This window comes from Tetrao urogallus (assembly GCF_951394365.1).
Source record: "Tetrao urogallus genome assembly, chromosome: 1".
Taxonomy (NCBI): domain Eukaryota; kingdom Metazoa; phylum Chordata; class Aves; order Galliformes; family Phasianidae; genus Tetrao; species Tetrao urogallus.
The window spans coordinates 30,222,726-30,246,302 of record NC_136813.1 but is presented as its reverse complement, the minus strand read 5'-3'; the positions used below and the strand labels follow the sequence as shown (position 1 = coordinate 30,246,302).

Genomic DNA, 23,577 nt, shown 5'->3' with positions numbered 1-23,577 from the left:
TAAGCTCCATGGGTACAGGATATCAAACACAGTACTGTTTGCAGTAAAATATTAAATGGCCAGCTTCCAATTACAACTTAGAGCTGACAGCATAACACGCAAATTTCCTTTATTTGAAACTGCTGTCAGCAGGCTTTCTGTCCCTAACAACTGATACTTTCTTGTTTGGCTTTACTCATGACTGATATATCCCAATGCCTCCTACACACTACAATAAGGAACAGGGCAGAAGCAGAGCTTTCTTATTATTTGCCTGCTCATCTGAACTTTAATCCAGGAGAGGAAATGTAGAAGAGGTGATGCTACCTCTATTTTGTTCAAATCCATCAACTTACAAACTGTAACACTCCACCAAAACACAGTCATATTCATATTGTGTAATATGAAGCAAATCCAACTCTACACGCATTTTTAAAATCACTGAAATAAGCTGTAGAACTAAACCTTTTTCTCAGAAATCCTGTCATGGAAATAAAAGCAAAGCTTCTATCAATTATCCTTCCTCTTTGCCCATTTCTACACAGGGCAAAAAAAATAACAGATCATACAAAAAGAGCAACAAACCAATGTTTCTTGAACACATTACTTAGGGACTAAGTTCTCAGAATGCACATATCAGACTACCTCCAGCAACAGTTAACATTTCTGGTTCAAGCTTAAATAGCTGCAGATTTTATCACATATAAACCAAACCCCCCAAGCCCATGAAGGCACAGTCACAGGTTGCTTGTTAGATAGAAATAATTCACGGAACAACACGGTATTAAATTTAGGAGAATAAAAGATGATTTCCCAGGGTGTTATGGATGGGGACTGGTGCCATGAGAAGGAAAGACACAAATGTAAAATCGTGGCGGTTTTTTTTGCATCACAAAACATCATGTATTTTGTTTTTGCAGAGCTTGTGAATGCTCTGGCTCTGCACAGGTAACTCACAGCTCCCAGATACAGAACACTAACTTGTGATTACTACCAGATTGCATATTCATTTGGACGATCTCAGTCTTTAGAGAAGACGAAATAATGATAACTCTGGTGGGAATGCTAAAAGAGTTCACGTGTTTACTTAAGGGCTGGTATGAAAGCTGCATCAATCAATAAAAACTGTAGAAGGAATCAACATCAAGGAACAATTGACATCTCAACATCCTAAATCCAATTTCCAACTATTTTTTTCCTGTGGTTATTTATCTATTTATTTATCTTATCACTTTTCTTCTGCTTTCTTGTTATTCAGGCCTAATTCTTTAAGGAAATATTCTAGGAGGTTTTCAGTGTATTCTATAAGCTAAGTATACAGTCAAACATTAATTCTGTTGGTTTGGTGATGTAAGAGAGCACAATTCAAGAATGTGCTTTGGATGTTACATTCAGTACATAAGAATGATGTTGTTATGGGTACCACAGATAAGTACTCCTTTCAGAATTGCAAGCTATTCAATTAGATGACATTATTTTCTGTTTTCCAGAAACTAACTAAACAGAGTAAAAAACAACTACAAATAATTTTTGTCTTAGGCTTTTTTTCTTGAATTTCTGCTTTGTAATGATTTTTATAAATGTAAAGACACTGGAAGACAATAATAAATACATGTTACATCTGAAATATTTCTGAACAATGTGTCATGCAGATTTTCTGAAGTGTAAATTATGTCTGGCACTCAAAACATTTGAGCGCAGAATTTCATTCCCACAGCAGAGATCTAAAAACTATTTCATGTTTACCTATTAATATTAGCATCTAAGTATTAACTAGGCTCTAACAAAGACAAGAATACAAAACCCTCATAATTTCATCACACCTGGCACCCAAGACGAAAATAGTTCTGACACACAGAGGCAAAACTGTGGGAATACACAAGTGGATGAGAAAAGCTGTCTGACATACTGTCAATCCTGTTCAAATGAATTAATTTAGTTTCCCCTGAATATAAAAGAAAAGCTACAAAAAGCTCACAAATGTCTTTCATAAGAACATGTTATTATCATGGAAACTCTTCTCAGAAACTCTACACTGAAAAAACAAAAAGTAAAAATACCTGGTACCTAAACTCAGCAACTCTTCTGACAGTACCAATCCACTCATAGCAGCACTTTTGGGACTTCTTTTGATGTTTATTTTTTTGTTGTTGTTGGCTCACATCTCTGTCTCTTATTTACTCTTTGTTACTGGTGCATTCTATAGCCCAAAGGCAGCTTTTTCTGAGATCTATAAATTTACTCAATACATACCAGTCTTTGACAGCTACTATTCCTTTGACAACAATACCTTCTCTCCAGGGGAGAGCTACGAAATGCGTCAGGAGAATTTCTATTGACCACAGAAAACAAGGGTACAGCAGATGTGAGGTAAGTGACAATCCTGCTGGACCTTGACCCATCCTCACAAAGCAATGCAAGCTACAGAGGGATGCTCTTCCTGCAATATACTTGTGTTTGCTATTGTGGTGCTCATGCCTGAAGGAAAAGCAAACTCCTGATTTGAACAGAGGCCAGCCAGATGGCAGTGACTACGGATGACAGCATATTTTAAAAATGATTTTCATTTAAATTAATAACATATATATGTTATTACATATATTTACAAGTCTTCACTACGAAAGTGAATCAAAACTACTGTCCACCCAGGTTATACACAATTTCTTACTGCTAACAAGGCTTATAATTCAAATACCTCAATCAGAGTAGAAAAGACTCCATTCTGTCCCTGTCAAGTTACAATATTTATCCAAATCTTCTTAAACAACAGTTGAAAAATAACTCCAAAGAGAGGAGAGGAACTGCAAACCATACCTACTTTGCCATTTAAAATAAAATTCTCCTCTACACAAATTCAATGAGTTCTGCATTTCTTTTGCATAAACAGTTCTATCAATAGACCTTGACATAGGGCAGGATGGGAGAGGTGGAAAGGTGGAAAGCAATTAAATGTCCAGACATTTTGAATATCCACTGGTGAGAAAGAGGAGTTGAAACTAGACAAAAGAAAAAGTTAGGCAGCAACAAGAACAATGTTTTTCTATTTAAAATTCATGTTAGTTTATCTTAAGGAATAGATGGCTGAAATATGTTTCTTTAGAAAAATTACTTCAACGCACGGAATTATTCATTAAAAATGTTAATGCTGTCCATACAACAAATCTGCAAAAGTTCACTGCATGTGCTGACATTTGTCCTTCCCAAAACATCAAGGTGTGAATGCCAAAACAGGGTTTGATCCACTCTATAACCAACATGTTGTCATCTAACTTAAGAAAAGCCAAATGCACTGTGCTGCTTTACTGTACAACATGAGTCCCCAGGGAGGCTTCTGCTCAAATACAGGACTCAGCATCAGGACCTCGCTTAACATTACAAACCTCAGCTTTCACTGTAATTACTACATTGTGGCAAGCCTGAAAAAAGCTGCCCTGGCTTTTTGTGTGTTTACCGAGGCTGACAGAGTAAGAGAATATCTTATAAGTAACCTTGCATTTTTAGGGTTCATAGTAACAAACATTGATAAACCAGATTGGCCTTTGTCTTATTCCCCAAGTTAAACTTCACAGTGGTTGAAAGGAAAAATCAAACACCCAGAACGTACGCTATAATAATTGTTCTTCACATCTGGGAGCTGTATACATCTATCTAATTATCTACATAAACAGATGTACATGTAACTTCTTGATTACATTCCAATCAGAATATATCCAGCTGGTGTGACCTAATTTCAAGAGTATTTGAAAAATAATTAAGCCAAGAGCCATGTGAAGTTGTTAATTGCTAAGTTAATCCACTCATGGACTATCCTGATGAAAAGCAGGCAATCTGCGCGACTCTGACATTTACAAATAAACTTCTCTAGCCAACCTATTATACACGGTATCATTGCATGACACAACCACTATGCTCAGGAAATTCTGAAATGCCTAAAAAGTCAAACAGCTTTCTTATTTCTCTCTTAAAATGACAGTGTAAAGCCTTTTTGACTTTCCCTACGTGTATGGATAATTATATCTCTACATTTCTTCTGCTAAGAGCATTGTAACTACTCAGCAAGACAGATGCTTGTTTAAAATCCAAATAATTATTTGGAATATAAAGGTGCTTATTACTCAGTATAACTGTGGGTGGCAGAACAAAGGCCAAAGGCAATTACATGTTTGATTCAGGTTATATGCTTAAATCAAGTTACAAAATCCATCTTTTAAAACAAGATGCAACACTTGCACATAATGTGTTCTAACATGAGAAATTCGCTCAAATTGCAAAATCCACAAATGAAGAAATCCTACAGCTCCCCTGATTGCATATAAGAATACATTTCACTGAGTAAACAGCTAGAAACTACTACTTTAGCTTTAGATGAAAATGAAACAACTTGGTTTTCTAACCTAAGTTATTTCTCCACAGCAGCCACCCAGCAGGATATTGAAGCTGAATTGAATTCCTACAAAAAGATAAATGATGTAGCTCTCTAATACCTGAAATGTGACAATAGCAGAGCTGGTCAGACAGTTTATAAAAAGCTAACACTGGAAAGAAGAGACCACTAGCTTATGTGAACTTCTGCAAGCTTTCATTAAAAATGTACTGGATACTAGCTAGCACACTGAATGCCTCACAGCATAAACTTCCTCAACAGCAATATGTCCTTATTACTTATTTTCAAACTAAGGCTGTATGAAAAATAAAGGATGCACTGTAAGTTTACTTTGTTAAAATGAGAAGAAAATATTCTAGACATACACATTGTAAAAATTCAGGACTTGAAGTCAAGCAGAGCAAATTAGCCAGCCTTTTTGTGTGCATATAAGACACACACACACGCATTTTCACTGAGCTCAATGGATTCCTCTAACAAACCACTGAAGCTTAAGAGCAATTTGTCTACAGACATAACTTCTCTGTGGTTATTCAATTTGAAAAACAGACCTGCAGAGCTACACCGTCATTTAAATTGTCTTACACAGTCCTATCTTCTTTCAAAGGTAATTCTGGGACCAAGTGCGCTATAGCTCTACAGTATTAGGTATCTATAGCTTGAGTAGCAACATCTCGAGTGAAATAAGTAATTCCTTTTTGCAACAACTTTTTCTAATTACAATTTAAAAATCCAAAGTCAATAAAGCTCAAAGGGTAGATTTAAATGATCTCAGAAGGGGAAACAGGTAATTAGATTTTATACTGATTACATGTGCTGGAAAAGAGAGAAAGAAAATTAACATCAAAAGACTAATGCACAGTTTGTAGTAAGTATTGCTTGTAGGGACGCTATATGCTCATTTTCCTACCCCAAACTTCTCAATTAATTTGATTGTTAAAGATCACAGCAAAATTACCTTTATTTTGAAAAGGATAATGTATGTAAACTCAGGTAATTTTTGGAAGAAAAGATCACTGTAATTTATTACGGAATTAGAAAAAGCCAGGATGTAGCAGATACTTAAAATGAACCTTGTACCACACTTTCATCATCAGTCACATGAACAAACACAGTGACTTTGACAGGAAGATGCAACATCATATGGAAATTCTTTGAAATAAAATGTAACATGGAGATAACCAGAACAAGGTAGTGCATGATCATCTAAAATAGCAGCAAGATTATCAGGTAACAAATTGAATTTTTATAGGAATTAGTATTCTAAGACAACAATCAAAAAGAAAGTCAAAATGCTTTAGACGAGGCCTATATTAATGATAAGAAAGGAGACAAAAAAACTTTCTGAACACAGAGAACTATGCATAGTATGGCTAACTTAAGGACATGAACTGCAAAGCAAGCACTACGTTTTATAAAAGCTTTTTTCTTTTTTATCAAAGCTAAAGAAGGGAACATCATAAATTCTCTTGTATCACAAAAAGGCATCAAATCATATCAAGCAGCTTCAACTTTTCAGACATTACAAGAACAACTCTTCTGCACCAAAACACTCTCCTCCTTTTTGTTACACGACATTATAAAGATTTCTATTCTCTTTTTGGACAAAAAAAAAGGTTTAAGATGAATGTTTTCTTGATACACAGAAAGAGAATGCTTGAACTACTTGGTTCACATCTCCTGTAGACTCACTGAAGCACCGAGAAGCAGAAAAACCATCATAATCCATCAATAAATTATTGATGTAGATTGCACTGCAGGATGCTCATCAAAAGCTTCTGTTTTTGTAAACGACCACAACATTCTTACCCAATTAAATGACTGCAATTCTACAAACACAAGATGTCAGAGTAGAGGTTGACAAGTTTTACTTACTATGACATCAGCTGCCACCTGTGTGTAGTAGCTCAGAGGGAATCCAGCTCTCCCACTAGCTGAGATCAACCAATTTCCCATAGCAATGGAAAGGACTGATAGTTTTCTATTCTGAAAGATTTAATTGAGTAGAGGACTGCCTGTGGCACACACTGCAGAGATGGAGATGGTGAGCTGCAACTGTGTTTCCCATGGCTGATCAATGTGGAAGCAGCATGAAGCCAAGAAACATCTCAGAGAAATTTCTGCTTGTTATTTACACTCATATCATAACAATAAACAAATGTTCTACAAGTTATCAAACTTAATGACATTACAAAAAATATTCCTATTTTTCTTGTTCCAAAAACGATTTGAAATTGCTTCTTAATTTCCTCAGCTTTTAACAGTTCTTTCGCACAGACATATTTGCACAAAAGCCAAGGACTTTTTTAATGGACTCCCTGCATGGAACATCACTGCCGGATCATCCAATTTTATGAAGATAAATTAATTTTTTACTTTAATTTTTTTCCTACTGAACAATTTTGATTTAACCGAAAATAAGAACTCACTGGTGTCCTCTATCTCCTGGCTTGCAAAAGTTGTTGGTACATAACAGAATCAGAGTGCTTGAAGTTGGAAGGGGCCTCTGGAGGTCAGCTAATCCAACACATGTCGCTCAAGCAGGGTCACCTAGAGCAGTTTGCCAAGGACTATGCGCTCAAGGCTTTTGAGAATCTCAGAACATCAACAAATGCAATGCATACCAAACTTTACAAAGAAGTACTGACACATAATAATGTCAATTACGTTGTCCTGAACCAAATCCACTGTGCTGCTTGGAACACAGGCCTTCTTTCCACATTTAAATTTTCTTCAAGGTACTACACAGAGAAATAGGCTTTTGTTTGTTTGCTAGTAGAGCAGTTTGAAGCACAACACAAGATGTCAGATAATTTCGTAAGGCTCCTACTGCCAGCTGCTCCTTTTGGCTACATAATATAAAACCAATCCAACACCAACAGAACAGAGATGGCAGCTTTCAGAAGTCGTACAGCATCAAATCTTAGAGTTGACACTACATAATCTCCACAGAATTTCTCCAGTTCTATTTAGCTGTCTAAAATGAAATTTCAGGTGCAATATACCTAGAGAATTATTTATTTGCCAATATTTTCCCTTTTTAAAATCATTATGTTTAAGACTAGGAGATTACTTAATGAATACTAAGAACAGATAAAATTATATGACTCCAGAAAATTGATGTATTCAAATGTCTTCAGCATGTAAAACTAATCCATTATTTATTCTAAAAGAAACCAATATGAACTGTAGGTCACTGAATTTTTTCCCTTCCTAGGCAGAACCTCACCTTTTGAAAACCTTTTTTTTTATTTTTGCAGTCTCTTCACAATCCAAACACAATCAAACAAAAAACTCTGAGCCATAAATCAAGTCTGCGTGGGAAACAAAAGGGAAAATACTGTGTTTATATAATACCAGTCCACACAAAAATAGGAACTCCAAGAAATCATTGTCATTTTAACTTAAAAAAACAGCCTGATGGTAAGACTGAATTCCAAACGGATGCATAATTGTTTAAATGGCAGATAAAGGATATCGTCAATCTGGCAAAACCATTCTTTACATGCAATTAGTTACTAATTTGATGGTGAGAGGGGTAAAATTGATTTTTTTTCTTCATCAAAGGAGCCAACAGTTTTAAGTCTACAGCACTTTTGTTCTGAGGCTTTTACATAGGAGAGGTGTGAGTTTATATTTTATGTACTACTCTTTCATTAGTGATAAAAAAGATTTTATAACCTGAATGGGGCACATATTCTTGCCTAAGTCTTTTCTAAGGCTTTACTGTTGTTTTTGTTGTTTTTTTTTTATTTGCTTTGTATTTTCCTTCTGTGGAATCTTCTTTCAAGAAACTTTAAAAGAAGATGTTATCAGTTCTAATGAAAAACTTTTTTCCTGATCCAGTGAAACCTGTTTTACAGATCCACAATTTGTACAAAGTTTGGTTTCACATTCTTCTGAAGAACCACAGGTGATTCCTTTCCATGTGACTCACACAAGAGACTACAAAAGTAATAATGGCAAGGTCCATAAAATTATGAGCTTTTCCAGGTTTCACACATTTAGGAATAAAGCAAGTATTCAATACTCTGTTACGTTTATTTGGAGGACATAAAAGTTTGTAATAAAGTCATCCAATATTGCATCAAATTTCTAAACAGATCTCTGCTCGGCCCGCAGCTGCCTCAGATTTTCACCTTCCCAGCAGCATCATGAAGGCAAAAGCAGAAAGATCTTAAAGATTAACAATAGGCAAGATAATGCGGTTGTATGTTTCATAATGTGTAGCCAGTATCGTGGCCGCAGTCATCCCTCACAAATAAACAAAATTTGAGGGTTTATCTCCCAGAAGTTATTCTTAAAAGAAAGGGATCAATTGGGAAATCTCAGTAGGTGAAATTCAGCATGGAAAAGAAGCAAGATGCTTTGTAAGTGCAACCCTAGACAGAGGCTATGCAGACCCTAACCCAAACTGTCAGTTTCAGATGGAGTCCTATAACCCCAGTCATATATGATAAAAGAGATCTGCCTTTTTGCAGTTATTCTTTTTTGTGTCCTGATCAACTTCTTATATTAGGAAGTATGTAAGCAAGGGCAGTCAACTTTCTGAATAATTTATAAGCAAACATTTTTCTTAATTTCTTTCCTTATTAAATTTTAATCACAGCTTTATTTCAGTTATTTTATGTTTAGTTTCTTGGTCCCAAAATTATTTATAAAACTTAAAGTTAAGTAAAGTCTAGTGTCTTGGTTTTCAGGTTGGCTTTTTTTTCCAAAAATTGCTTGGAAACAGAAGTGCTCAGTTACTAACAGGCCAACCTGCTATCAGGGTGGTTCCAAAGAATGTTTATCAACAGGGTGGTGTACTTATATATATATATATATATATATATATATATATATATACACACATATGCATGTGTGACTGAATATATATGTATATATATTACTCTCTAAACATGTGTGTATATATATACACACACATAGATGTATATAAATATATGTAAATTATACTCAAGAAAAGAAAATCTCTCAATGAGGTAAGCAAGTCTAAGAGAAAGGTTTATAATCTCCATAAACAATCTAATTCTTAAGGTCAGACTTACATATGAATCAGTGGTAAAGCAAGTAAATACAGATGTTAGAAAAGATGTTTAAGGAAAAACACTCTCTTTTCTGTCTACTATCTCCTCTCACCATCTTCCAGTACAAGACACTAATTTTGAGGTATTAAAATTACCCCTTCTATCAGCTCATTGCCCAAAAGAAGCACACTTCCCAAGTGAATCTTTTGGAATATGTGAAGTTTTAGATCAGAACTTATATAGAATTGATTGGGTTGGAATGGTCCTTTAAGACCATCCAGTTGCAACCCTCTGCTGTGGGCAGGGCTGCCACCCACCAGCTCAGGCTGCTCAGGGTCCTATCCAACCTGGTCTTGAATGCCAGCAGGGATGGTGCCCCCACGGCTTCTTTGGGCAACCTGCTCCCATGCCTCCCCACCCTTTAGGTAAATTTCTTCCTAACATCTAACCTCATTTCCCCCCCCTTTAAATTATACAGCCATTCCCTCTTGTCCCATCACTGTCCGCCCATGCAGAAAGTTGGTCTCCCTCCTGTTTGTAAGCTTCCTTTAAGTACTGGAACATCACAATGAGGTCTCCCTGAAGCCTTCTCTTCTCCAGGCTAAACAAGCCCAGCTCTCTCTTCACAGGAGAGGTGCTCCAGCCCTTTCATCATCTTTGTGGATCTCTTCTGGACTCACTCCACTATCTCTACATCCTTTCTGTACTGGGGGTCCCAGGCCTGGACACAGCAACCCAGAAGGAGCCTCACAAGGTCTGAGTAGAGGGGGACAATCCCCTTCCTTTTTCTGCTGGCCACCCCTCTGTTGACGTAGCTCAGGATAAAGTTAGTTTTCCAGGCTGCAAGTGCACACTGCTGGCTCATGTCAAACTTTTTGTCCACCAAGGCCCCCAAGTCCTTCGCTGCTGTCAAGGAGTTCCTTTCTCAGTTTGTAATCACACCTGGGACTACCCTGACCCAAGTGCAACAGCGTGTATTTGGATGCTGCACTACACTATCTAGAAACCGGTTTTTTTTTAAAAAAAAAGAGAAAAAAAAAAGAAAATACAAACTAAATGAAACCAAAAAACACCCCTTCCCAAAACAGTCAAAATCAAAACATATTTGAAAAGGATATCTAGTTATTTTATTTCTACTGGCAAAAGGTGCAAGGGGTGAGATCTTTTATAAATGGAGTCTTTTATAAATGACACCTACAGTGATTATACTGCATAACACAGAGTGTACGTTACATGACTGTATGTTTATCCCTTATTTACATCACAAGCCATTGAATGTAAATATTTCTGGAATGTCTTCATGAGTTTGGTACTTAAACTTAATTAAAATTCAGTTTTGAAAAATGGCAATAACGTTAACAAATTGCTTAGATATCAGGAAATTTCATCCAGGATCACCTTCACTTACTTTTGCCTGTTATTTATTTGCTTCTTTATTTACTATGTAATGATACATGTTATTAAAGACCCTCATTACATTAATTTTAAAGCTCTTATAGTTTTCTCCACTCCGACAATTTCTCCTCCAGCGACATCTTCGTTAGAGTCATCAGCAAGGCTATTTCTTACCTAAGGATTTATATCTACCTACTCCAGAACATAAAGATGCTATTCAATTGCAAGGCATACTGTTCAGCTGAGACAGCAATGCCATTTTAGAATTATTGTAAGTACATGTTTTATAGCTAATTATAGAAAGTGACACTTGACATGGGCATGTTTGAGAACTGGTGATGTCATCAGCCATCTTCCTACAGATTTGATACTTCACTGGAAACTCAGAGCCTCAGGATATGCAGCTGACAGCTGCATGCTCATTTCTAGAAAGAATTGTTACAGCAATCTAAAGAGAGTCTTCAACCTAAATTCCAAGAACTAATGATGAGCAATGTCAGATACATTTCTGAAAGGGTCAAGAATTCCCATCTTCACCAGGTACTGAATTCCCTTCAATTTTCATTTAATGTATTGCATTTTTTCCTTGAAAAGAAAAACAATAATATTCTTCTTTCCCTTGAAATGCTGTCAACTAAAATGCATGCTTACAACATTCAATTGCTCTAGAGTTATAACTCAGGTATATGAGCACCATTTAAAGTATTAAATTTAGAAATAATTTCCTGCTAGCACAGTTAATGGTACTGATTTTCTTTACAAGGAGAGTGGTTAGGCCCTGGAACGGGTTGCCCAGGGAGGTTGTGGATGCCCCGTCCTTGGACGTGTTCAAGGCCAGGTTGGACGGGGTCCTGGGCAACCTGATCTAAATGTGTATGTTTGGTGGCCCTGCTAGGAAGGGGGGTTGGAGCTACATGATCCTTGAGGTCCCTTCCAACCTGGGTGATTCTGTGTGATTCTGTGATTTTGTAGCTACCTACAAAATCTACAGAAACATCCAGATGAAGTGTACAATGTAGCATATTTCCTATAATGCTGTAAGTAAGCTACTAACTGTATTTCCCCTACAAAATGTCTAAAATTGTAATAGTAAAATGTTCTGAGGGCAAACTTTTTCCTATTTTGTTTTGTAATCCAAAAGTGTGCACTAACAATATCATAATCTTTTTTTAAAGGTTTTATAAAGTTTACCAAGGTACCATATAGACTAAGATCCTCACAAGGTATCAGAATGCCACCCAGGAAGTAGAAATTTCTGGTTTCTCTATACTCTGGAATTGCTCTTCTAGAACTGCTCAGGTTCATCATTTGTTATTTCTATCTATCTCTTAAACACTGTAAAACAATAAGCAACCTTATAAGAGTCTATAGCAAAGGCACCTTATTTTTCTGGAGATATATAATCTAGAATGTTGTACCTGATACATTCTATGGGTCCATCGTTATCCCAAACATCTTTTTTTATACAGCACTCCCCTGAGTTATCTCAATATTAATTTATACTGTTCTTCTTGACCACACCTCACTACAAATTTTCAAAGGTCACATACACAGAGTGATAGGAATACTTCAGTACTTTGTTAATCCAAATGAGATGTGCAAAAAGTGATTATGTGTGAAAAGGAGGGGGTGTCTATTTCAGGCAGAGATGATGACGTGAAAGTTAATGCAAAGCTCAGAGTAGCAGGTCACAAAAGTAGTATTTAGAAAAGCAATGATGGGACTTTAGGAGAAAAAGTATGTAAGCAAACAGCAGTAGAAAAGTGATGAGGTAGAGTTATCCTAGCATCAGGAACACAAGGATAAGATATTTGAAGTCAAAAAGCTAGAGGAGAAGAGAGAGAAAATGCTAAAGAGACCATGCTGTTAAAGGGCTAACTACCAAAGATGATCATTTTTATTAGCATTATTTAAAGAACACTGGTTATAGAAAGAGTAATAAAGCTAGGAAGTTCAAGAGAGAAAGGTAAAGAGTAGGAATGAAGCAGAAATACAATGCAATTCAACTGAAAATAATTCTTCCATACCTATTCAGTCTTTGTTTCAATTTACTGATCCACATGCCACAAAGAGCAGGCAGATAAATTGGTATTAAATCAGTACACAATCATAATTTGTTGTTTATTTCAGCTTTTGAATTGTTCTCAACTGGTTTGTTGTACTGAAAATCTTTTCTTAGCTTGCAGAAAAAAATATCATTTCCTAATCCAAACATGCTTATAGATGACAAATACATGTGCTTAGTAGGAATGACAAAGAAAAAAACAAATACTTAAGAGTATTTCTTATCTTATGAATGATACATTCCAGTAAGAGCCTTTGAAATTCTTCCCTCACACAGTACCTCATGCTTAGGGAAATCTCTCCAGAAATGATAATGTAGTAGGACTTTCTTAGTTTGACATCAGTAGACTCCAAGCTTTACTTCCTGTTATGCTAAGCAAAGCGATTCCACTAGATTCCTGGACCCTCTCATCAACCTTACTGCTTATGCCTACAAAAGGGACACATTTCTGTGGTCTGTGCGCCACCCAAAGTAACAGAGTATTTATTCAAACAATCAGAGCAAATCAAACTTCAGAAATGCGAGTTTTAAAACGTGTGAAATCAGATTGCAAAGTATGAAAATGTAACAAGTTCTTACCTGTGCAGCTGTAAGTACTCTCTGGGCCTGTTTAAAAGGTGAAGGAATCTGTCAACAATCTTGTTCTTCCCAACACCCTGCAGCAAATAAATGTAACACAAAGACATTATTATAACATGAAGACACAACTAAGAGTGATAAAATTTCATTTAAGAGTTTTTATGACACATTTAAAAGTTTAAAAAAAAAAAGTAACTTTCTGAAACTGTTCAGATACTCTCCAAATTTCTTTATAAGCAAATACAATTTCAATTCACATAAAAGAGCTCTGACTACAATTCAATATTGTTTTACATATGTATGTATTTGCAAAACCATTATCTGTTTTACTAGGAGTAATCAGAAAAAAGATTGATTCCCTAGAGATATATCACCCATGCCTGTGAATCACTTTAACTATCTCCCTTTGTTTACAAGCCCCACATTTCACAAAGGTATTACAAACCTCTGAATACCATGAAGTTAGCTTGCACTAAGGATGAAAAGGTAATTTTTGTTGGCCATAGGAAACACACTGCATTTATCTCTTAGACGTCACCTTTGTTAATATTTGCTAATCACCTTCCACTGGGCATTAGAAAAAAAGGCCCAGAGAATCAGAATTGGGTTGGAAATTAATTGATCTACAACACTGCTATACTACAGAAGCTCTACATTAGCAAGGTGTGCAGAACAGTGACAGTGAGCTTATGGAGTGAATCAGATGTAGCTAACACCACTTCGTCCTCTGTACGAGTGTTTCAGGAGCTGGCACTTCATCCCAGGCCTGGCTTGTTTGCATGGAAGGAAGTATGCTGAAGGTATAAGGTGTGCTGCTGGAACACATTCCAAGTCAGTCTCATCCTGAGGGAATTCAGGTCATATGTTCCTTGACATGTACCAAACTGCACTAATGAGCTTCAGTTAAAAAAATCTTATTCCTCCTGTAAGAAAGTGGAAAGGGAAATCCCTGCCAAGGGAAAAAAAGGAACAAGACGAATGAGCAGAAAGAAAAGTTCAGTTGTAAACCTGCCAAGAACAGTTTGAGAAGATTCCGTCCCTCTACCGAGATTCACACTGACTTCGTGAATGCATCATTAGTCCATGCCACTGTAAACTAAAGCAGATAAATATAACCCACGGACAGATTAAAGAGATTAGATTAAACCAACTTGAGACCAGCTAATCTGTTTCACTTGGCACTGAAACAGAATAGGAGCATTCATAACTGTGAGTTATGACATTTACGACTAAATTCTATCTCGAAGATGGCAACTGACAGTTGCAGAATTGCAACACTGAAGCTTCTCAAAAAACAACCACAGGCTCATATGGCTGCATTTATGAGAATAGAGAATCACACACATATGTGTAGAAGTTGAAACCACGAAAGGAAAGTTCTCAGCACAAGAGCAGAGGAAAAAAAATACAGCAGAATTGACAGAAATAGAACTACCCTACTGTAGACTCAACTGGAACATAGGAAAGCTAAGTCAAATCAGTGATCTGCTCACGCCTTCTCATGAATCTTCCTCCATCTGGTCCTTCAGAAGAATCTACAGCTTCATGCATAGCTGTAATAAGAAACTACAACACAATACTTGTCACTAGATATTGCTGAAAATTGTCACCTGAAATACAGTTCTCCACCGCTTTGAAAAACGGGATGATATCGTGATGTCAGTTCTTCTAGAAACTCAGAGATGTGGAAACACACAACTTTAGGAACTACATCAGAAGCATCAAAAGTAACCAGAAACAGGCTAAGAATCCTCTAGTAGTGCACATGGACAGTTTTATTCTCCTATTTTTGCAGTCAGATAGTTAAAGTCATAAATAGGTGAATAAGTGGGTATTCCTCTAACGTCAAGATCACATACCCATACTGAAAGCAGATGCTTTTTCTTTTATGAAGAGAGCTAAAGAAAACTGGGCAGACGCCTGCATAGTTTTCTGTACCTACTCCTAGTGGTTTGCACGTCTTTATCTCTGCAGATGGAGACTCTAGACAGCTACTGCAAGTACAAAGATGAAGAAATAGATCAATATATCGAATCAATGTAAGGCATACTCACAACTAAACAAAATGGTTACCATAATTTAAAAAAAAAGAACTTCCATGCACATTAATGTATGGTCTGTGGATTCTTCAAATAATACTTGAAAATAATATTTTCACACCTACAAAATGACAGCTAACTTCCCTCCCTTTCCCACAGGAAGAGAACACGCATAGCTGGTTTTGCACAGTTCTATCCATGCTGTTGTCACCAAGGTTATTAACAGGAATGCAGCTCACTTCTGAATGGATGTTCAGAAGACACAAGCCTGGTGGGGACTACCATGGAGGAAGGCAGAGAGCACTCTTAGCCAAGCAGCACAGTGAAGTCAGTGGGAGTTGTGCCATCACCACACCGCACCCTTTCCTTGTTCGTGTTTGGGCCTCTCACCAGATTCCATACACACCTGCTTTCATTTCATTTTAAGGATACCTTGATTCTAGAACATAATACATTTTTGAAAGGTGCATGCAGTATTCAAAAGGCATTCCCACCACATTTTAGCTATTATAAACACATTAACATTGCCCAATTTCTAGACTGAACTTCTTCAGAGAGTACATGATGTGCCTTCTTAGAGGTTGTGGTGTACCACAGAAAATCCTTGGTTGGCAACAGCAGCTAGAGCAAAGTTCAAGTGAAAGCTCCTCGATTCTCTTCCTCCACATTCTTACTTCATGACATGTTCCCACTTCTCTTTGTCTCCTTTACCCCATGACATGTTAGAGAGTAAAGAAGAGACCGAAGATATTTAGAGGGCTGTTTTACACCACTAAAAACTGCAGAAAAGAAGAGCTCGGGTGAGTTCTTTCCTTAAATACTACTCGTTAGCACAAGGCCAAGGAAACCAGGTTTATTTCAAACTCATTGGAACCTCATGGGAAAAATACATCTGGTGGTCTTTATCCTTCAGGTAAATATGAAGAGTTGGAAAAGGCTAACTCATTTTAGGAAAAAACTTCTGAAATAAGTTACTGGCATGATCGTAATGGCAACAAAATTACCCTCCTTTCTTTTCAAACGATATGCAGTGCCAAGGAGCAAGCTGTATCAGCCACCCACACCGTGTGCAGTCAACTATGAAGGAATCAGTACTACACATGTCGCAGGAACACAGTAAAATGCTGGTGATCTTGGGTCAAATTCAGAATGCAATCTCACATAATTTGCAATTACTGCAGCCTAATGTAACATTCCAACACTTTATAACACTTTCTGTGTGTTATATATAGACATACTATTGCAGTTACTTAATGTATCAGGAATATGAAAACATGCTAACCAGAGGAAAAAAAGCATCTTTGTTGGTGTTTCAGCTAAACTGAATAAAAGCATTTCAGAAAGCAAGTTACAGGCAATTTTTCCTCTGTCAGACATATGGGACAAGTGAAATAGGAAAATGGTAGGTAAGTATCTATGCTAATGAATAACAAAAAGGAGATTATGCAATTAGAAGGCAAAACAAACCCTTAGTTAAAAATTCTCCTGACACTGTAAACACTTGTTGCCAAGGATAAAATGACTTAATCTTCAAGCAGTAACTGTAGTTTCAAATATAAACAAGGTTTTTACAGGTCCCGGGAGGTGTTTTGCAATTCAGGATGCAGCTATTACAGTAGTGGGACAAAATTCTCCCCTGCATAGTCCAACTTATGTCAACAAAATTAGAGTCCAAGAGAATTGTGCCCATGTTTTTTAAATTAACAGTTTGCCTCTTAGGAAAAATAAATCTAAAAATGCTGCCTCATTTTCATTTCCTTTTAAATAATTTGCTGGTCATAACCAAAGCAGTTAAAGACCAGTGATCTCCATCAGCAGAAGCAATGCAATCACAGCTTTTGCATTTCAGCACGCAACCATCCTGCACAGCTTCAATCACCTTCAGCAGAGCACCTGTCTCATTACTGAAGGACAAAACAATTTTTTAAAGCTAGGGAGAAAAACAGTTTGCTACTTGATCATTTTGGCCCGTAACAAAATTTTGTAATTTTAAAGTCACATTATTAGGGGAAAAAAAAGGACAAAACCTTTTTATTAAATTTTGATACGGAATATAAAGAATCCTAATGTAAAAGTCCAGTTTGTTACTAGATATACAATAATCATATTGATAGCATCATTGTCACAGAAGCTTATGGTTTTTCACTTTCCCAAATGAAGAAAATGAGGACACTTTTGCTAATGAATGGTTTCTAACACTGGGCTTGGCACTGAACCATCTTCCATGTCTGTAACTTGCCTGCTTCTGCCAACAAAAACATTTGCAAGAGTGCAAGCATTTTGATTGAGGCTGCTATTTTTACACCAGAGGACATAAAACCAGAACCATAGTTCTGATTTAAATTAAAAAAAAAGAGAGAGAAAAAGTTCTATCACCAGAGCAACAAGCAGCACCTACACAGCTCTCTCAAATACTCCTGGTGTTATAAGCTTCGCTTGGAATAAATGTGAATAAGTCAGCAGTGATTACGTCTTGCCCCAAGTGTGATCTACATATTGGTCACAGCGGAACATTGCACGTGAGCACCTTCTGGTTTATGAGCTCATTATTTTATTACAAATTCAGAAGCTGGGACAAACAACAACAGAAGATTAACAAATTAAAATTTCACCATTATCAAAAGTCATGAATTGAACGTTTTGGATACATTCCCAACTACAAATGTAGACAAGCTTGCAGATATCTTACTTTTTTTTCCTGGATTTTAGTACAAAAATCCACCCAGCGCCCTACTGGGGCACCGTTGTACTTGTATTTTCAGTGATGTGAGATAATGTAAGTTCTGCAGAGGGGAAGATATGAAAAAATCAAAATAAAAAGAACTGTGGTAGATAAATCCCGAAGAAAATCAATTAGCTGATTCTTTTTCTATTCTGATCCTTCACAACATAACTTGCAAAGGCAGAAAGTGATAATTTAAGCAGACAGACATTTAAAGAGAATGCATGTTCACATATGTGTGTGACTGTAGAAGTAAAAGACAAATATTTTCTGAGTTTTCCGGAACTGTCACAAAAAATTCCTTAGGCAAAAATTACCACAACAGTTTGCCCAATTTAGCTCATTTAGAGCTCTGTTTCTTCGTGTTCAAAGGACAGGAATAAAGTTGCTTTAGGGTAGCACGTTTTTGCCTTGCAGAGGAAGTTGTCCATCTTTACAAGTCGAAGCAAGTAAAAATTTCTTCTAGAGGAGTTAAGATGCTAAGCATTCGGTATTTTAAGTTTTGTTGGTGACTGATAATGTTATATGCTCTCAGTATCTATTTAATCCAATTTCACAAAGATATAAGAATAATATTACCCTAGATGGAACGATCTATTAAAGCACATTCTTTTAAGCATCTTTAAGAAAGACTCAATCATTTGTCTCACTGAATTCTTCAAGGTAATGAGAGTCCATTTACATTCATGTCTGACTTGAAGAAAAGCAGAAAACAAGATCTAATCATGTTAATTTATTTCCTTGACTTGCAAAGTTTTCTCTCCTCATACAAGGGAGAATTAGGGGGGAGCCACTCTGAACAAGTACAAAGGCAAAGTCAAAATCCAAATTTCCACACCATCAACGAAGAAGCACAAAATGTAACTGCTCCTAGTATTCAACAGTAATTGAAACAGTAACTTATGGCATTTCTTATTATTCTTATTATCAACTTGGTGGTTTCTTTTTATACTGGTAACACAGATATTTCAAGAAGAGTCTGGCAAATACCAAATCCATGAAAATGATAAACATTGGCAATGAAGAGAACGACAAGACAAAAGAACAGCTGGGAGTTCTGGAAAGAAGAAAGCAATAAGAAGATGACTAATAGGGAATGGTCCGGATGAACACTGAGGCTGTACCGATGTACACCATATTTTCCTCTGTCTACTCTTAAGGAAGACTGACAGAGGATATTCCTCAGCTTTGGTAATGTCCATACAATAGTGACAGTAATGTTTTCTCAGATACTTCATTCCTATGACCTATCCTTGGTACAAGAATGGTACAAGGCCTACAGCAGTCATAGAATCATAGAATCATAGAATCACTAAGGTTGGAAAAGACCTAAAAGATCACCCAGTCCAACCGTTCACCTATTCCCAATAGCTCCTACTAAACCATGTCCCTCAACGCAACATCCAGTCTTTCCTTGAACACCCCCAGGGTCGGTGATTCCACCACCTCCCTGGGCAGTCCATTCCAGTGCCTGACCACCCTTTCTGAAAAGTAATACTTCCTCATGTCCAGCCTGAATTTCCCCTGGCGTAGCTTGAAACCATTCCCCCTGGTCCTATCACTAATGACACGAGAGAAGAGGCCGACCCCCAGCTCACTACAACCTCCCTTCAGGAAGTTATAGAGAGCAATAAGGTCTCCCCTGAGCCTCCTCTTCTCCAGGCTGAACATCCCCAGCTCCTTCAGCCTCTCCTCATATGGCCTGTGTTCCAGACCCAATCTTAGATCAATAAGATTGATCAATAGATCAAATAATTGATCAAATAGATCAATTAGTTGATCTAATTGCACAAGGCAAAGCAATGCCAAGTGCTTTGTGCCAAAGCTGGTGGGGTGCAATCAAACAGAAGGGCAGAAGGTGCCTCAGATGTACATACAAATATTATCTGTATCTACTGAGATGAATTTTTAAAAGTGTCTATTATTTAACAGACACATTATGGAATGGATAAGGGTTAACGAGGCATTAACCTTAGGGATTATGTGTAGTTCTCAAGGCATGGCAGAACTCCAGGGCCTGATACAAGCTGCATCTGTCATGCTACACAGAATTGCAATTGGGTTGTTTTAGGTTAACTCACCGTAGATCATACTAAAAGTGTATTGTATAGATATTTATGTAATACATTCACATCTATAACATTTACACTTTATGTATACAGTTAATAAAATAGAGTAACTATAAGGGCCAAAATTAACACAGTTTGTTATGAAATACCTTTAGCATGAAAACTGTGCCCTGAGAGCAGAAATATTCAGGACTCACTGCTATGACAGAACCTCTTCAATTTATGAGATCAGTTATCTGAACAGCTCGTACTACAAATTACAGCAAAAGACTAAGGTCAAATAAAATACTTCTATTTTGTTTAACATAAGGTTAAGTGTTTTAGTACTTCAGGGTTATAAAATACTTTAGAAGTGAGCCTTCTCTCCCCAGAAAGTCAGAAACTCTTTAAAATGATGAATATTTCATTTGGTCTCTTCAAGACAGCCGATGTTTTACTTCACTTAGGACCAATAAAGGTGAAGCATCCCACATCTCTCTTGACACAACCTCTAGATGCCAGATTTTTGAAATACGTCTCTGGCAAATGTTACATGTAAAACTTCAAAAATATATTTCACCACTGTTACTTAACAATTTTTTTCCACATAACCAATTATGCATGAGTATAATTTATCTCCTCATGGCCAAAAAACACAAATTCAAGATATCAAGTAAAGACTTACTGTAGACCAAACTGTACGATGTCCATTAGAAAAAAAATTCACAACAAAACAGCCTGAAAGTTTTTCTTGATAATAAGAATAAGTAGTTCACTCTGCCCCACGAAGCCCAGAGAATGGCTGCAACGTAACAGCCACATAAACAGTCACTGCAAAGAATAAGTAACCTTTACTAAACAGGATTCTTGTGGTTGCCTACTTGTTGCTTTGAGAGCAATAAATAGCTGCTTACTCTCAGCCAAGGAAGAAACTGCTTCGTACTTGCTTTGAGAAACTATGGATGGTCTCATTCACACTCAGACTTCAGAGTCTCTCAGGAAGCAATATCAGAAGCTATATTTAAAGCACTGGCATTTCCCTTTATCAGAAACTATTCCACAGCTGAAAATTCTTATCTATTCACTGTGTTTCCCAAGGACCCAAAGAAACCTGTTTGCTTGTAGTTAAATTGAAGCACATTCCAGGCAGTATCCAAAATAACCAGTGTAAACATTTAGTAAAGCCCTTATTTTGCATAATGTATTAAAGATACAAAACCCTGGGCCATATACTCTTCAAGGACTACATGTGAATAAAGTAGTTTGCTTGTGAAGTTGAACTCCTAAAGATTTGCTAATGCCCAAAAATTGTCTTCAATTTCTGCTTGGTTTCATTAAAGAAAGGTAGTCCTTAATATACATCTGTATGGCAACTGTTGAGTCACGGCCTGAACCACTGATTGAGGCAACGACTGAGTCAGCCCTGGAAGCACAGGAGAAGACAAGACTCCATTTAAGGGTTGACTGCCCCTGAGGAAGGATCCCTTTCTGGACATCCCTCCTTTTTGTAGTGTTTCACCTTGAGCCTAGATCCTTGGATACAGGTGAGCATTTCTTCCTTGATTGTTCCTTTTCCACCATGATAATCTTTCCAGCTATAACACCTGTAAAATACCATCTTAACCACGCTATTCTTCCAATGGTACACCATCAAAATCACTTAATTCTGATTTATGGAATTTCAAGTATTTCTCTTCCAAGTTCAAACCCTGGAAAAAAAACCAACTCTTTAAAAGGACTCTCATTGGTCAGCTCACAAATAAAAATTAATAATAGTATACAGAAGAGACTTCAGTTACAACTGTGAAATAAAGAAAATGGATTTGAACTAACAGAAATTCTATGTGTACACATGTAAGGAAAATTGAAGAGGTAAAACAGGAAAATGAAATCCAGCCAACTTAGGGAAGCCAAATCTCTATGAGAGAGACTACGCGTTAATCCTTGCACACTCATTTCATTCACAAAACATCTGTGCACTCAGCATGAAAACGTGGTTGCTTCTAAAGTACTTGAACAGGATTCAACACATGCTACAGTAATTTTCAGTAATACATGTACAGAATTACCCAAGCAATTTCTAAATGGTTAGTGATCATCTCTGTGAAATCAAGGATGGTTGCTGTGGATGGCGGGACTGAAACAATGGCAGAATGGCAAATCAAGTGCTCATAATTAAGGACGTTACTTAATAAATCAGTAAATTAAAATTAAAGGCCACCTGGCCTAACTTAGTCCCACACAGAAACAGTGGAACAAGTCTGGAAATATCAAACCTGGATGTACTCAGAACACACGTTTGTGATTAAAAAACAAAACTCCTAAGTATTACTGATTTGCCAAGGACAGAACAATTTTAATGGCAGAGCTGAGCTGACGTCGAAAATCAAAGCAGTATATTCCAATACTGGTCTAATCCTTTATCACTGTCTACAGCCAAAGTTTCATAAGCTTTAAGAAAATTTTGTACGGATTAAATTATTAAAATTATTAAAGATGAGGATACTGATGTTGGAAAAATACTTTATAACCCAGAAGTCATTCTCAAGTGTCTTACTGCCAAACTAGTTCAAAATACAAAGCACATGTCGGGTACCTGAGTGTACCACCAAGCTCTGCATGCTTGTCTACCCAGTACTTAGGGTTTTAGCTGCCTGCACTGAACTCCTGAAGGTCAGCTCCCGTGGTACAGCAGCAGAGCAAACCACAAATAGCCTCAATGGGGTTCCCTTTCTCCCTGTCATTTCACAGAATCACAGAATTGTAGGGGTTGGAAGGGACCTCTAGAGATCATTGAGGGAACACTCAGGCTCTTTCTTCGGTCCCTTCCTGAATTAGACTTCAGGTGATGCTGTGCAGGGCCCTTTAGCGGCTGCTCACATGATTTCAGACCTTCCTCATCACTATAGACTTATCTGGCAGCCACTAGCACCTGGCTGATCCAAGCTGTTGTTCGCAGACCTGCTCTTCTTGCATGACCATGGTTGGATTGTGGACCTTGTCAGTGAGGACACTGTCCCTATCTTCACCTGACAGTAAATCCTGGAGGCAATCTTAATGTGCAACATCATCAGTAACAATTTTGCAGATGGCACAGAGAGCATTATTTATGGAATAGGGAAAATTGATCATGTCTTGCTAAGGAAATAGTGTTTTTTTAAATTAGTGAACTAGATATTTAATTTAGAAATATATGACACCTCTTGGAAGAATTCCACAGAGATTTAAAGTAAGAAATCTTAAATAAAAGCACTTGAGAAGGACTCTAAATAGATGAGACTGAATATACACATACCCTATAATTCCAACAGAGGTACTTCAACAGCAATTAGCATTTTA

At 37.0% G+C, this 23,577-nt stretch overlaps 1 protein-coding gene across 1 annotated transcript in view; it reads right to left on the bottom strand.

The window, feature by feature from the left end:
* Positions 1 to 23,577, bottom strand: part of VWA8 (von Willebrand factor A domain containing 8) — a gene marked incomplete at both ends in the record, with an annotated part of 114,822 nt that overhangs the window by 14,528 nt on the left and 76,717 nt on the right. Inside the window, one exon of the mRNA XM_079535851.1 lies at positions 13,430 to 13,506. Within this exon, the coding sequence (XP_079391977.1) occupies positions 13,430 to 13,506 (77 nt within the window). The remainder of the gene's footprint in view (positions 1 to 13,429; positions 13,507 to 23,577) is intronic.